Source organism: Engystomops pustulosus, chromosome 6 (genome assembly GCF_040894005.1).
Source record: "Engystomops pustulosus chromosome 6, aEngPut4.maternal, whole genome shotgun sequence".
Taxonomy (NCBI): Eukaryota; Metazoa; Chordata; class Amphibia; order Anura; family Leptodactylidae; genus Engystomops; species Engystomops pustulosus.
In genome coordinates this window covers 165702106-165717235 of record NC_092416.1, presented here as the reverse complement: position 1 = coordinate 165717235, position 15130 = coordinate 165702106, and the positions used below count along the sequence as shown (strand labels likewise).

The following is a 15130-nucleotide window of genomic DNA, read 5'->3' as shown; positions in this document are numbered from 1 at the left end:
GTGAGCTAATTGTCTATTTAAATTCTAGGCTACGAGTTTTTACATTTGAAAAGTCTAAATTAAACAATATACAAAAAAGTAGATTTGCATATTATATTAATATAAGGATATTGTAATTATTTATTACTGTAGCTATTGTTTTTCCACCCGCCATGGCACACAACTTCTCCCTCCTAAAGTAGAGAATCCTACCCCTGAGTATGGGAACAGAGAGGAAAAATGATGGTATTACTAACTTGTTGGTCCTTCATCGCGTTTTTATCAACCGATGTAAAATAATAATTTCTATAAGCAACAAATCTTGAACAGTAATAATACAGTAACCTTTGTCAGAATAACCTTAGTTGACTTCAACTAGAAAATATGTGTTTGGTTTGTTTCTGCCTCACCTTCATAGGTAACCGTTCGCACGTAGAGGAGGATCAGCCACGTAAGTCACAGATCCAGGAACAATAGAGATTACACTCACTAGAATAGAAATCGCCATCTGACTTTAATGTGTACAGATACAGGAGGATGGGGCGACCTTCATGGGTGTAACTCCCACCATAGCAGCCGTAATGACTGGGTACAATATTTCTGACATAAACATCTGTTAGGGTGATCAAAAAGACAACGTTGTGGGTGACTTTAACACATGGTGCCCATACACCAGCATCCAGGCCAAAATACAGTGTATATAATCCAGTATTTATTGTAGACAAAAAGATTAAAACATGTCAAAATAGTCACACGGTCTACCATGACATGTTTTAATCTTTTTGTCTACTATAAGTACTGGATTTTATATACAAGCAGTTACATACAAGATCGGTTCCATAGGTTTGTTCGTATGTTGAATTTGTATGTAAGTTGGAACTGTATATTTTATAATTGTAGATCGAGACAAAAATAATTTTTGCCCCAGTGACAATTGGAGTTTCAAAATTTTTTGCTGTAATGGGACGAAGGATTATCAATAAAGCTTCATTACAGACACCTTACAGCTGATAAGTGCAGTCTGGGACTATAGTAACATCCAGAGAGCTTCACCAGAGGTCACAGTGGGGAGAGGGGTCTATCTATAACTAAGGGTTGTCTGTAAGTTGGGTGTCCTTAAGTAGGGAACTGCTTGTACTATATTTTAGCCTGGATGCTGGAGTTTCCTTTTGGATTTTTTTGAGTACCATCTTGCTGTTTCCCGCACGACTCTCCTTGCATTGGCCACTCCGAATATCAGTGATTAGGAAGGTGAGCAGAACTGTTTTTCTCTTTTGCATCACAAAATACTGGAGACACTACTACAGGATATTCCAGGGCAGTAATAATATTGCAGACACCCCCAGACCAGACTACAAATACTGGAGACCCCAGAGCAGACACCTTGCCTCTTCTGTGTCAGCATCAGGACCCAGAGCAGGACAGGACCGGGAAACTGTGTGTACATAACATGTGACGAGTACTCACTGCTCCCATATCCTGTCCTGCTGCGGGGGTCACTCTCCTCTGGGTCCTGACACCAGTGTATACAACCAGCCGTACGACCCAGAGCAGACTGGGAGGAGAGGACTTCTGTACCAATGTGCACTTCCATTGGTGATTTTGGGATGTGTTTCCCTGCTAAACATTTTTGGGGATATTTATCATACGCTCGTGATGTATCGGGCAGGGCGCCGCGCAGCGTTTATTCTATGCCAGGCCCTGCCTGGTGTAGATATAAATGCAGCTATCGACTTTTCACATGTGAAAAGTCGCCGTCAGCAGCGAGTGCTCCGGCACGGGGACACCAACGCCCCACGCCGGCCCACTCCTGGCCGGCTGCGCCCTCCACTCCGCCCCCCTCCCTTCTCGCCCCACTGGCGTGAAGGAGGTGGATTAGGGCAAATAATTGTAAGTCCTGGCAATAAGCTAGCATTTGCGATTATTTCAGGGCCCCGGCAGTGGCGCAGATGCCCTGATAAATATGCCCCTTTGAGTAAGCAATTTAGATGGTTCACATTTACTATTGTATTTTTCTGAATTGACCGATTGTGCACTAGATTTCATCAAGCAATCCACTGAACGTAAGTCTCATTACTAATAATGGCTGGAGCACAGGGCTTAGCTATCGTCTTTATTCAACTCAACTTATTTGACCTCTCAATAGGCAGAGATAAGTACCTGATGTTATTATTTTTTTTTATTACACTGCAAAAGAGGAGGATACAGGCCACAATATGAGGGGGAGATGCGAGGGGCCACAATATGAGGGTGAGATGAGATGGGGAACAATATGAGGGGGGAGGTCAGAGGGGACACAATATAAGGGGAAGATAAGAGAGGCCACAACATGAGGGAAAGATCTACGGCTATCGCAATACGAAGGTAAGATAATGGGACCACAATATGTGCTGTTAGATTATAGACCATAATATGAGGGGGAGATGATAGTGGGCCACATTATGAGGGGGGCACAATATGAGGAGAAAAGGAGGAGTCACAATATGAACTGGAAGATGAGAGGGGTCACAATATGAGAGAGGATGAGAGACCACAATACAAGAGGGGACATGAGAGGGGTCACAATATGAGAGAGGATGAAAGACCACAATATGAGGGGGGAGATGAGAGGGGTCACAATATGAGAGAGGATAAAAGACCACAATATGAGAGAGGATGAGAGACCACAATATGAGGGGGAAGATGAGAGGGGTCACAATATGAGAGCGGATGAGAGACCACTATACAAGAGGGGACATGAGAGGGGTCACAATATGAGAGAGGATGAGAGACCACAATATGAGGGGGGAGATGAGAGACCACAATATGAGGGGGAAGATGAGAGGGGTCACAATATGAGAGAGGATGAAAGACCACAATATGAGGGGGGAGATGAGAGACCACAATATGAGGGGGAAGATGAGAGGGGTCACAATATGAGAGCGGATGAGAGACCACTATACAAGAGGGGACATGAGACGGGTCACAATATGAGAGAGGATGAGAGACCACAATATGAGGGGGGAGATGAGAGGGGGCACAATATGAGAGGACAACAATATGAGGAAAAGCTGGTGGAGGTAAAGGTTGCTTTTAATAAGAGGTCTTACCTAACGCTGAACCTTAAGGCCGCTGAACCACCTGTTGCCATTGACCAAACTCCAGCGTTTAGGTCTAGACACATACGCAGTTGCCCAATGCAAAAGCATGGTGTAAACGCAACCTAAAAATGTTCCAGAATTATTTCCATGTGGCAGTAGGTGGGTCCGCAGAATCACTTTCACTGCTGGGCGCTTGGTCACGCTGTCCGAAACTGCTACTCATAATTTGGTGATTTCTAAAAGCGGATACGCACACTGGCCCACATTTATTGAAGTGTTTGCACAGACTTTGCACCAGAAAAAAATTGATAAATGCTACTTTGGACTTTTACATTTTGGAAAAATTTGGAAAGCACACATTCTAGTTTGTGGCCGTAATGTTCAATAATAAGAAAAAATAAACTTTAGGTCCTGGATGTCTTACTCGCACTTCAGTTTTGCAGTTCTGTAATCTGGAGGTTTATGTACTTTACGTAATCTTTATGTAAACACTTGTCCGCTGCGTTACCAGCTACAATACTGGACACTCCTGTTCTCCGCTCACTGCCGATCCTTTCCAGAAAGTGTATCATGTGGCATCTTCATGGATGACAAGAACAGCCTCAGTTACAGATGCCAGGAGAGTAAGGACATTATTTTTATGTAAATCTTGAATGTCAGTAAATCTTGTAGTCCATATACTCATTTATATTATCAATTTGTTACAAAAATACATGATTAGATTAGGCATTTTGGATGTAATTCCCATGTGCCAGACACTCAGGTTAACAACAACTACTATTATTTGGGGGAAATTGATGCTCTGCTCATTCCCACTTAGGGTGGTGGCACATGTGGTGTTTTGAACCAGTTTTTAGTCTGTTTTTTTTTTTACTGTTTTTGTCCTTTTTACAATTATCTTAATTAAGATAATTGGGAAAAACAGTCAAAAACGCATGCGGTTTTTATGGGACTGCTTAAAAATCACCTTAAAACGGGTTCAAAACAAAAAAAAAATCTATATCCAATACGCGCAGTTTATGAGAATTTATCCTTTTGTGTTGTGTTTTTGTGTGTTTAACCCCTTACCAACATGCGACGTAGTATTACGTCACATGCCGGGTGCGGTGCATGAAGAGGGCTCACGGGCTAAGCCCTCTCCATAGCGGGTAAGTCTTTGCTGCATATTGCAGCAAAGGCTTACCGGTAACACCCGTGCCAGCACCGATCGCGGGTGTTTTCCCGCTAATCGCCGGCTTCAAAATGATGGCGGGGCATGGGCGTCGCCATCTTTCTGAGGATCATCGCTCCCCATGACGTCATCGGGGAGCGGCTACTTCGGGTTAACCCATGCATTACAATATGCCATCAGCACATTGTAATGTATGAGGAGTAAAATCCCCATATACTGCCATACTGTAGTATGGCAGTATGTGGTAGGAACTCACAGATAACCTAGGGTTAAAGTACCCTAGGGAGTCTGAAAAATAGTAAAAATAAAAAAAGTTTAAAAAAAAAATATATAATAAAAAATACCTAAAAACTCAAATCACCCCCCTTTCCCCAGAACTGATATAAATAAACAGTAAAAATCATAAACACATTAGGTATCGCTGTGTCCGAAAATGCCCGATCTATCAAAATATGATAACGGTTTTTCACTGCGTTTAACCCCATAACGGAAAATTGCGCCCAAAGTCAAAAATGGCATTTTTTTGCCATTTAAAAAAAAAATTTCTATAAAAAGTGATCAAAAGGTCGCACAGTCCGAAAAAATGATAACATTGTAAATGTCATCAAAATCCGCAAAAAACGACACCACCCACAGCTCCGTAGACCAAAGTATAAAAAAGTTATTAGCGCCAGAAGATGACAAAATCCCCCAAACAAATTTTGTACAAGAGGTTTTAATTTTTTTAAATGTATGAAAACATTATAAAACCTATACAAATTTGGTATCCCCATAATCGCACAGACCCAAAGAATAAAGTAGACATGTCATTTGGGGCGCACAGTGAAATCCGTAAAATCCAAGCCCACAAGAATACGGCACAAATGCGTTTTTTTACCAATTTCACTGCATTTGGAATTTTTTTCCCGCTTCCCAGTACACGGCACAGAATATTAAATGCAACCATTTTGAAGTGTAATTTGTTACACAGAAAATAAGCCGTCACACAGCTGTGTACATGGAAAAATAAAAAAGTTATAGATTTTTGAAGGTGGGGAGTGAAAAATTAAAACGCAAAAATGAAAAAGTGCTGCGGCGTTAAGCAGATTTTCCGCATTCGTTTTTCAAGTAAAAATCTGCATCAACTCCACATTATTGTGTGGATTTGATGCAGATATGTTGCAGATTTTCCCTCTACCATAGACTTTATGTTAAAAAAAAAAAAAAAATGCAACAATGAGTGCAAAAAGGACTTGCAAGAAAAGTAACATGATCATCGTTGTATTTTTAGCACAACATCCAACCGGTCATTCCTAGTTTCCCCAAACTAATTGTTAAACTGACAGTCGGTTCAGGGACCTGGGAAGGAGCTTTGTTCCAAACCGGATCCCACCTTCCAGCTGTTGCAGCGGAGGATGGAGACTGTTAGCTCCCTGATCTGCTAGACCAGATTATCAGACTAATAATGAACAGCTTCAAACATGCTCTTAAAACCCATCTCTTTGGGCAAGCCTATCACACCCACTAACTGCATGAACCTCCAACTCTCTTTGCGGATCCATCCCGTGTCCTGATCCCTTCCTGGTCAGCTGATGGCTGGTTCAAGCAGCATTTTTATTAAAGAATTTATTAAGAATGGCTAGACCATGATACAGGTTTTATACCTCTTGTGTCACCCCCTCATCCTCAGACTGTAAGCTCTTGTGTCACCCCCTCATCCTCATAGACTGTAAGCTCTTGTGTCACCCCCTCATCCTCATAGACTGTAAGCTCTTGTGTCACCCCCTCATCCTCATAGACTGTAAGCTCTTGTGTCACCCCCTCATCCTCATAGACTGTAAGCTCTTGTGTCACCCCCTCATCCTCAGACTGTAAGCTCTTGTGTCACCCCCTCATCCTCATAGACTGTAAGCTCTTGTGTCACCCCCTCATCCTCATAGACTGTAAGCTCTTGTGTCACCCCCCATCCTCATAGTATGTAAGCTCTTGTGTCACCCCCTCATCCTCATAGACTGTAAGCTCTTGTGTCACCCCCTCATCCTCATAGACTGTAAGCTCTTGTGTCACCCCCTCATCCTCATAGACTGTAAGCTCTTGTGTCACCCCCTCATCCTCATAGACTGTAAGCTCTTGTGTCACCCCCTCATCCTCATAGACTGTAAGCTCTTGTGTCACCCCCTCATCCTCATAGACTGTAAGCTCTTGTGTCACCCCCTCATCCTCATAGACTGTAAGCTCTTGTGTCACCCCCTCATCCTCATAGACTGTAAGCTCTTGTGTCACCCCCTCATCCTCATAGACTGTAAGATCTTGTGTCACCCCCTCATCCTCAGACTGTAAGCTTGTGTCACCCCCTCATCCTCATAGACTGTAAGCTTTTGTGTCACCCCCTCATCCTCATAGACTGTAAGCTCTTGTGTCACCCCCTCATCCTCATAGACTGTAAGCTTTTGTGTCACCCCCTCATCCTCATAGACTGTAAGCTCTTGTGTCACCCCCTCATCCTCATAGACTGTGAGCTCTGGTGTCACCCCCCATCCTCATAGAATGTAAGCTCTTGTGTCACCCCCTCATCCTCATAGACTGTAAGCTTTTGTGTCACCCCCTCATCCTCATAGACTGTAAGCTCTTGTGTCACCCCCTCATCCTCATAGACTGTAAGCTCTTGTGTCACCCCCTCATCCTCATAGACTGTAAGCTCTTGTGTCACCCCCTCATCCTCATAGACTGTAAGCTCTTGTGTCACCCCCTCATCCTCATAGACTGTAAGCTCTTGTGTCACCCCCCATCCTCATAGACTGTAAGCTCTTGTGTCACCCCCTCATCCTCATAGACTGTAAGCTCTTGTGTCACCCCCTCATCCTCATAGACTGTAAGCTCTTGTGTCACCCCCTCATCCTCATAGACTGTAAGCTCTTGTGTCACCCCCTCATCCTCATAGACTGTAAGCTCTTGTGTCACCCCCTCATCCTCATAGACTGTAAGCTCGTGTCACCCCCTCATCCTCATAGACTGTAAGCTCTTGTGTCACCCCCTCATCCTCATAGACTGTAAGCTCTTGTGTCACCCTCTCATCATCATAGACTGTAAGCTCTTGTGTCACCCTCTCATTCTCATAGACTGTAAGCTCTTGTGAACAGGGTCCTCACTCCTATTGTTCTATATGACAGTTTGTAATGTCTTATTTTATTTTTATATATCCCCTATGATATGTAAAGCGATATGGAATATGATGATATACAAAGATTACGGTATTATTATTACAAATCTATGGCAAATTGGCAAATCTCAATCCAATAGGTGCGCCAGAAGGGAGAGGTTAGAGGGGGGGGGGGGGGATCTGCTATAAAACTGCCACAATATTGTAGTAGTATTGTAGTACTGCGTACAGCAATTGTACCATGATGCGCCGAAGTGTAAGTAGAAGGAAAACCAATATTTCACATTTGGCAGCGCAATTCAGTCTCTCCCGTACTTCACCCTCCCTCTCTGTCTTGACTGACTGTCAGTTGTTTGCAAAGGACATTTAATGGCTTCAGTTATTAGAGTGTAAAATTGAATGGGATCTGTAGCGCCATTTTTTTTTCTATATCTATTAGTGGAAAACCATCTAAAACCAACTGATACGTTAATGGATCTGTAAAACTTAATTATTATTTTATCACTAAAATGAGACTATCAAGAGGTCCGAACGGAGGGATGGAGCAAACTCCAAAACCATTTTCTTCCATTTACTCAGAAGCCAAAGAAATTAACGAGATCATAGGAAGGTTTGGTAAAGCAGAGGTTTTATTTTGCCTACAATCAACATTTTTTTGTATATAAAAATGCTATAAAATAAAGAGTAGAAACAACTGCAATAAAACCAACATTGTAGAAAACCAACAAAACCTCAGTTTGCTATTATTACAGATAAACTTTATGGGGAGATTTATCAGAAGTCTCTTACAGCAGAACTTTTCTGGTTGCTCATGGCAACCAATCAGAGCTCAGCTTTCATTTTCCCACAGCAGTTTATACAATTAAACCTGAGCTCTGATTGGTTGCCTTGGGCAACTGCAACAATTTTACCTCAGAAACTTGATGATAAATCTCGGCCTATATGCCTGTTCACATAGATTCACAAGTTTTTGGTTAAGTTTGATAATAACATGATTGCTATTACAAGGCACATAAGAACCCCACTCCCCCAAAATATTAAAGCAAAGAACTATATATACACCGGACATATAAATGATCTGTAAACCCACTCCAGAAGTGAGTGAACATTTGTAAAGAAAATAAACAAAAAAAACTATACCAGAGCATCATTTGGCTCTGTAGGACGAAGCTGCGGACAATCCATAGATGAACAATATGAAAGTACACAGAGGGAAGTAAGGCCTAAGGCTACATTCACAAGGAACGTGTACGGCATGGTGGGCACACAGCGTGGTCTCCATAAGAAACATGGCGCCATATTATGGGGAAAGATAGGACATGTGCGGCACCGTACTGCTCCACGCGCCCATTGCTGACCTATGGGGGACATATAACCCACGTATATATACGTCCACCAACACCCATGTGAATGCAACCCAAGGCTACATTCACACGCATGTATGGGGGACGTATATATGGCTGACATATATACGGCCCATATACGTCCCCCATACACTTCTATGGGCTCATGGCCCTGTACGGGAAGGGTGCGGTACAGCACACATACGCCACCGTACCGCTCCCTAGAAAGATTCATTATCATTCATACAGAATAAGACGCCATGAGATACATAACAGTCCAATACCCTCCAACGCTCCACAGATGGCAGACTACTGGAGGACGGAGGGGGAATGGGGCAGTTTAAAAATTTGGGACTGTTTTTTTACACTCAAACCCTTTAATTACCAAGATAGACAGTGACTAGTGGTCATCTCCATCACAGTCATCATCATCAGTTGTTATTACTGTATCTAATAGCAATCCACACACCGAGCCTACATTCATCATATCTATATAAAAACCCTAGTGCAATGCTGTACAATCTTGTTAATAGTTATGTTAACTACTACAGGGTTGTCCTGAACATAGTAAACCTGTCTAGGAGTAGACAATGGGATTGATTTAAGAAAATACATTTTCACCCGTTTTAATTCCATGTGGGTCCAGTAACCTCCCGTATCTCAGCCACCTGAATATGGAGGCCAGTGATTGTGTAGATCCTTCACATGACTTCACACAGATTGGAGTGAATGGGCAACTAGTTATCACCCTGAACACCCAGACTCATTTTTGAACAACCCCTTTTAAAAAGGAAATCTACAATCAAAATCCATCCTGATAGAGCAGGGACATTACTCATAGATCCAGGCGCTGTGACTGTGGTATCTTCTTATATTTGTTGTCCATGGCCTCCTCCTTCTAAAGTCATCTAATGAGCTCTGGTGTTATCAAAGCCCCTCCGTGCTGTAGCTTCACGGGCTGTTACATTGTGCAGGAGCACTTCCCCCCCTACCACTGTGTGATATTATAGCAAGGGAGGGGGTTGATCAGGGAGGGTGAGAGTGTAATAGCCTTTGAAGCTACAGCACAGAGGGGTATTGGTGTGGCCCCCCAGAGCTCTTCAGGCTCATTAATTTAATTTTAAATGGTCATGTATAATAAATATAATAAGATTACCACAGTCACGGTGCCTCGATCTATGAGTAATGTCCCTGGTTTATCATAATGGAAATTAAATAACTTTCTAACACAAGTTGGGGGAAGTGCAAATTGTGGCTGCGACAAATGTGACGTGTGTGGACAACAGACGTATCTTCAAACTTTCTTATACAAAGTCATTGAATGTGGTTATCTAAAGAGAAGTGACCGTTGTTGGACACGTGAGGACGTGAACTGTGGAAAACACACAGGACAAACTGCAAAAAAGCAAACAAAAAACATAAAAAGAACGTAATAGATTTAGGCTTTTTTTAAACATTCATTATAAAGATACATTTTTTTTTACCAAACAAAACCCATCAAACTTTAAAAAAAGAAACAAAAAACAAAAAAAACAGACAAATAAAACGAAACTAATATGTAAAACTGTAAGTAATATGATTCAGTCTACCAATTCTAAATGACGAGAACAGTCCAGACAAACAGCAGGATAAAAGAACATAAAAAGTTAAATAAAAAGTGCACACGCACGTCTGTAATGGCATCATTCAATGCTGCGGCTGTAGGTTCCTTCACATAAATTACATAGTACGAAGGGGTCTTCACATCCCGGAAGGTGGTGGCAAATCTCTGGGATCGAAACCTGAGAAAGTAAGGAACTGCACCATTACCAGGATGGCAGGGGAGATGGCAATCTAACCCTGCCAACACACAGGGATGGCAAGGATATGCCACCACTTTCCGGTCCTGCGAAACCTCTAATGACTTCGGGACCCAATGACAGACATGATTTGCAAACAAGAGAGTATCATGATTTTGACAAAAAGAAGCTATATATGTAATAAAAGGTCCAAAGCTACTCAAAGAGTAAAACCATTGCACATGAACGTGCCAATGCACCCGTAGCAGGTCTGTACTCCGGGACCGAACACACTGCAGAGGTTAGGTGTCCTGGCATCATACAGAATAATGATGCAAGGACTCCCCGTCTGCGGCACCTGCTCTGTTACAGTTTGTACAGCGTTGGTTATTCAGTTTGGCCGATAGATAGGGAGTCCTTGCACGCCTGTCCAATGTGTTCAGTCTGTGGGAATCCCCAATCCTCTGTAGAGCGCTCTGCTCAGTTGTGAGGGGGACTGACTAAAGTCACCCGGGTACATAAATAGGTGTAAACTTTTTGAAATACTGAAGGGTAATTGTGTTGAAACTCAAAAGCAAAACCGGGTCTTGAAGTGACGCTGCCAGGACGGTAAATACGACAAAACTACTTAGTTGTTGAACAGTTTAACCCTGGATTTGCGCAAGAGAACTTTATTCTCTGTGTCGCTGTTTTCGTCTTCCTTTGCGACCCAGTTGGCCTTCATTGGAGTCATATCGGGGGCTACCACATCCACATCCTGAAAGAGAACCAAAACACATTTATTTATCTATGCGAAATAAAAATAGTGATGCAATAAATATACTGCACAATCACGCTACATGTACCGCCTTATGCTACAGGAACAATAATGTTATATCAACTTTTAGTGTCGCCATTTTTCATTTCTATCAAATCCCAAACAGGATTCTAATCTATTAAAGGGGTTGTCCCATGTTTACTTGTCATCTGTAATAAGCTGATCTTTGGGGGTCTGTACGCCCAATGACCTCAAGGACAGGACCCCCAGCAGTCAGGAGAATAGGGGGTCCAATTTAACTGAATGATGGAGTCCTATCTCCGGCCCTGCCATTCCCTGTATGTAAGAGTGCCACAGATAGCCAAGGACTGACCTGTGCTCCATCCATTAGTAAGAACAGGACCCCGATTTTCCGGACAGCTTAGGATCCCATTCTTGCGATCAGAGGGTCAGACCCACGCCGATCAGTTGTGAATATGAATAAGTAAGCTTAGTATATCTTTCCACTTTGTACATGAATGTGTAGAGGCCTCATGTCGAAACAAAATTATACCCAGAACTTGATCGAATTCACCTTTTATTAGCATACAAAAAGTCAACCTCGGAAGATAGAACTAAAAGCTTTGACGATAAGTAAATTTGCTCCTTTCCAGAGACAGCAGAGGGTTGACCCTAACCCCATTCTGATTGATCCAGAAATTCAAGGAAGGCCCCAAAACAGTAACAGCCGGAGGTCCCACAGCCACCACCACAGACCTGAGGTTTGGAGAAATCCCTGTTCATACACCACTGCACAAAGAATCTCTTAGCGGCTTCCAGGCTCTTCTCATCCGTTTTCTTGCAGTAGACGCGGATAACCTGTTCTGCAAACTTCTCCGGGAGAAGCTGTGACACCTGATGGAGATTCGGACATGCACACACCATTAGCGTTCTCAGAAGGATGACCATTTGATTTTTTCATGTGACGTGTAAAGCTTTATGCACAGAGGTAACAAATGCTTCTAGTAAAGGCGCAGACTAATACAATTCTAAGAGGCCACAGCATAAATTGCAAGTATTTTTGGGAAGAACAGCAGCAGATCTTCCCATTATCCTTATCCCAGTGCAGTATCCACTACAGGATTAGGCTCAGAATAACAGATATGCATGTTCAGTTTGCAAAGTTAAGGCTTTAGCGGAAACCTTTGTATAAAGCATCTGCTTATTTCTCACAGCAGGAATTACATGCGTTAAAGGGAACCTTTCAATAGGTTTGGGGCCCATAAAATGCAACAAGCCTTCATGGATCTATGGTTTCATTGCCTGGACTTGGTGGCCATGTTCCTAAGATTTCAGATGGTAAAGACGACAGGGATCCGCAAACTTGCGGCCTGTGGATCCCTGCACAAGCGATGTGTACCAACTACCCCCACACTCACTATGCGCAGTCCGGGAGTCCTAGTAAGGTCACCGAACCCGTCTGCCTCTACCACCCGGAATCTCAGGAACACGGTCACCATTACAGGAAGGGTAATGGGAGCATCAGTATGGAACCATGTATTGCTGACAAAGTTATCTTATGTGGTACAAGAGATAAGATACCTCACATTTACAGTGGCCAATAATCGCAAATAACTCTTCCTAGGAACGGAAATTTCCAATACAGGCGGTCCCCTACTTAAGAACACTCGACTTACATACGACCCATAGTTACAAACGGACCTCTGGATATTGGTAATTTATTGTACTTTAGTCCTAGGCTACAATAAACAGCTATAACAGTTATCACAGGCGTCTGTAATGAAGCTTTATTGTTAATATTGATTCTTATGACAACCCAACATTTTTAAAATTAAATTGTCACAGAGACCAAAAAAGTTCTGGCTGGGATTACAATTATATAATATACAGTTCCGACATACATACAAACTCAACTTAAGAACAAACCTACAGACCCTATCTTGTATGTAACCCGGGGACTGCCTGTAATCAGCTTGACTCCAGGTTTTAATCCCACCATACTACTAGCCCACCCACAAGAAGGGGATGAAATGTCCTTTCTAGAGTTCCCTCTTTCATGTGAAATCTACTTAAAAAAATAAATCTCCCCCAAACTCAAGTAATTCAGACTTTTGGTTATGGTTCTGTGAGCTACAAATATGCAGGCAGTTAAAAAAAAATTGGCGGTAATTGTATATTGTAAGGCAGAAGGACTGTATGAAGGAAAAGGAACTAATCCGCCATCAAAGGGTCATCTGGGAGCAATTCAAGGACATCAGATTCCAGGTATTTAAAAAAAAACATTTACATGTGATAGTTTCCCTGCACATACAGTGACTCAACAAATAATTGTTCCTTATGTATCATTCTCCAGATAAGTTCTCTTCTTCATTCACACGCAATGAAAATTCTAGAATTCCGATGCTTCTCTGATAATCTACGGGTGTGCGAGAAACTGTGGTGAAACTATCAACTCAACGGGAGGAAAATGTGAGAAGAACCATCTACAGAAAGTACAAGGAAGACCTCACTGAGGATTTGTAAAGGTATGAAAGGGTTACATGGCACCCCAAGATCTGATAGGTGGGCATCGCAAAGCATGTACAAGGGCACATAGGATGTATATGTGTGTATCAAACCACCTTTGTAGAAACTGATCAAACTTTGTGCACACAGAATTTGCGGCACTATTAGGCAGCTACAAATTTGGGTATTTTATAATAACAATGATCTTTATTTATATAGTGCCATCAAATTCCGGAGCGCTTTACAAATCATAGGGGACATATACAACTATATTACATTACAAAGAACAAACAGTCATATGGAACAATAGGAGTGAGGGCCCTGCTCACAAGAGCTTACAGACTATGAGGATGAGGGGGTGACACAAGAGCTTACAGTCTATGAGGATGAGGAGGTGACACAAGAGCTTACAGTCTATGAGGATGAGGGGGTGACACAAGAGCTTACAGTCTATGAGGATGAGGGGGTGACACAAGAGCTTACAGACTATGAGGATGAGGGGGTGACACAAGAGGTTGTATAATGGTCCAGCCATTCTTTATAAGGGAACAATATAAAATAATTTAATAAATAATTTACTAAACAACGATGTTGCTGCTTGAACCAGCCATCAGCCGCCATCTTATTTACAGGGTCCTAGGTGAAAGAGACTGCAGAGAAGCCTGGAGCTTGTATATATCAGCTGTTTGCCAGATAACAGATGGGAGATAGGACATAGGATGGATTAGTAAAGGGAGAGTTGACATTTCATGCAGTTAGCGAGTGTGATAGGCTTGCCTAAAGAGATGGGTTTTAAGGGCACATTTGAAGCTTTGGAGGGTAGGTATTAGTCTCAGAGTCTGGGGAAGGGCATTCCAGAGAATTGGTGCAACTCGGGAGAAGTCCTGGATATGTGCATGGGAGGTTCGAATTAAGGTAGAGATTAATCTATTGTCACTGGCAGATCGAAGAGCACGGGAAGGGCGATAGACTGAGATGAGAGAAGAGAGATAGGGAGGTGCAGAATTATTCAGAGCTTTGTGGATGAGGGTTATTATTTTAAAGTGAATACGGAAGGAGACAGGTAGCCAGTGCAGTGATTGGCACAAACTGGAGGCATCCGTGTAGCGTTTGGCCTGAAAGACGAGCCTGGCTGCTGCATTAAGAATAGATTGTAAAGGAGAGAGTTTAGAAAGTGGAAGACCGATTAGTAGGGAGTTACAGTAGTCTAGTCGAGAGTGAATAAGTGCAACAATTAGCATTTTAGAAGTTTCAAATGTCAGAAACGGACGGATTCTGGAGATGTTTCTGAGATGCATACGGCAAGAGCGAGCAAGAGATTGAATATATGGTGAAAAGGAGAGGTCAGAGTCCAGCACAACCCCAAGACAGCGGGCCT

At 42.6% G+C, this 15130-nt stretch overlaps 1 protein-coding gene across 1 annotated transcript in view; it reads right to left on the bottom strand.

Moving 5' to 3' along the window:
• Positions 1–7980: 7980 nt before the first annotated feature.
• The window catches only part of SAMHD1 (SAM and HD domain containing deoxynucleoside triphosphate triphosphohydrolase 1), a 30270-nt gene continuing 23120 nt past the window's right edge, over positions 7981–15130 (bottom strand). Inside the window, exons 15-16 of the mRNA XM_072112224.1 lie at positions 12004–12141; positions 7981–11247 (exon numbers count right to left, since the gene is read on the bottom strand). Coding sequence (XP_071968325.1) covers positions 11119–11247; positions 12004–12141 — 267 coding nt within the window. The 3' untranslated portion in view covers positions 7981–11118. The remainder of the gene's footprint in view (positions 11248–12003; positions 12142–15130) is intronic.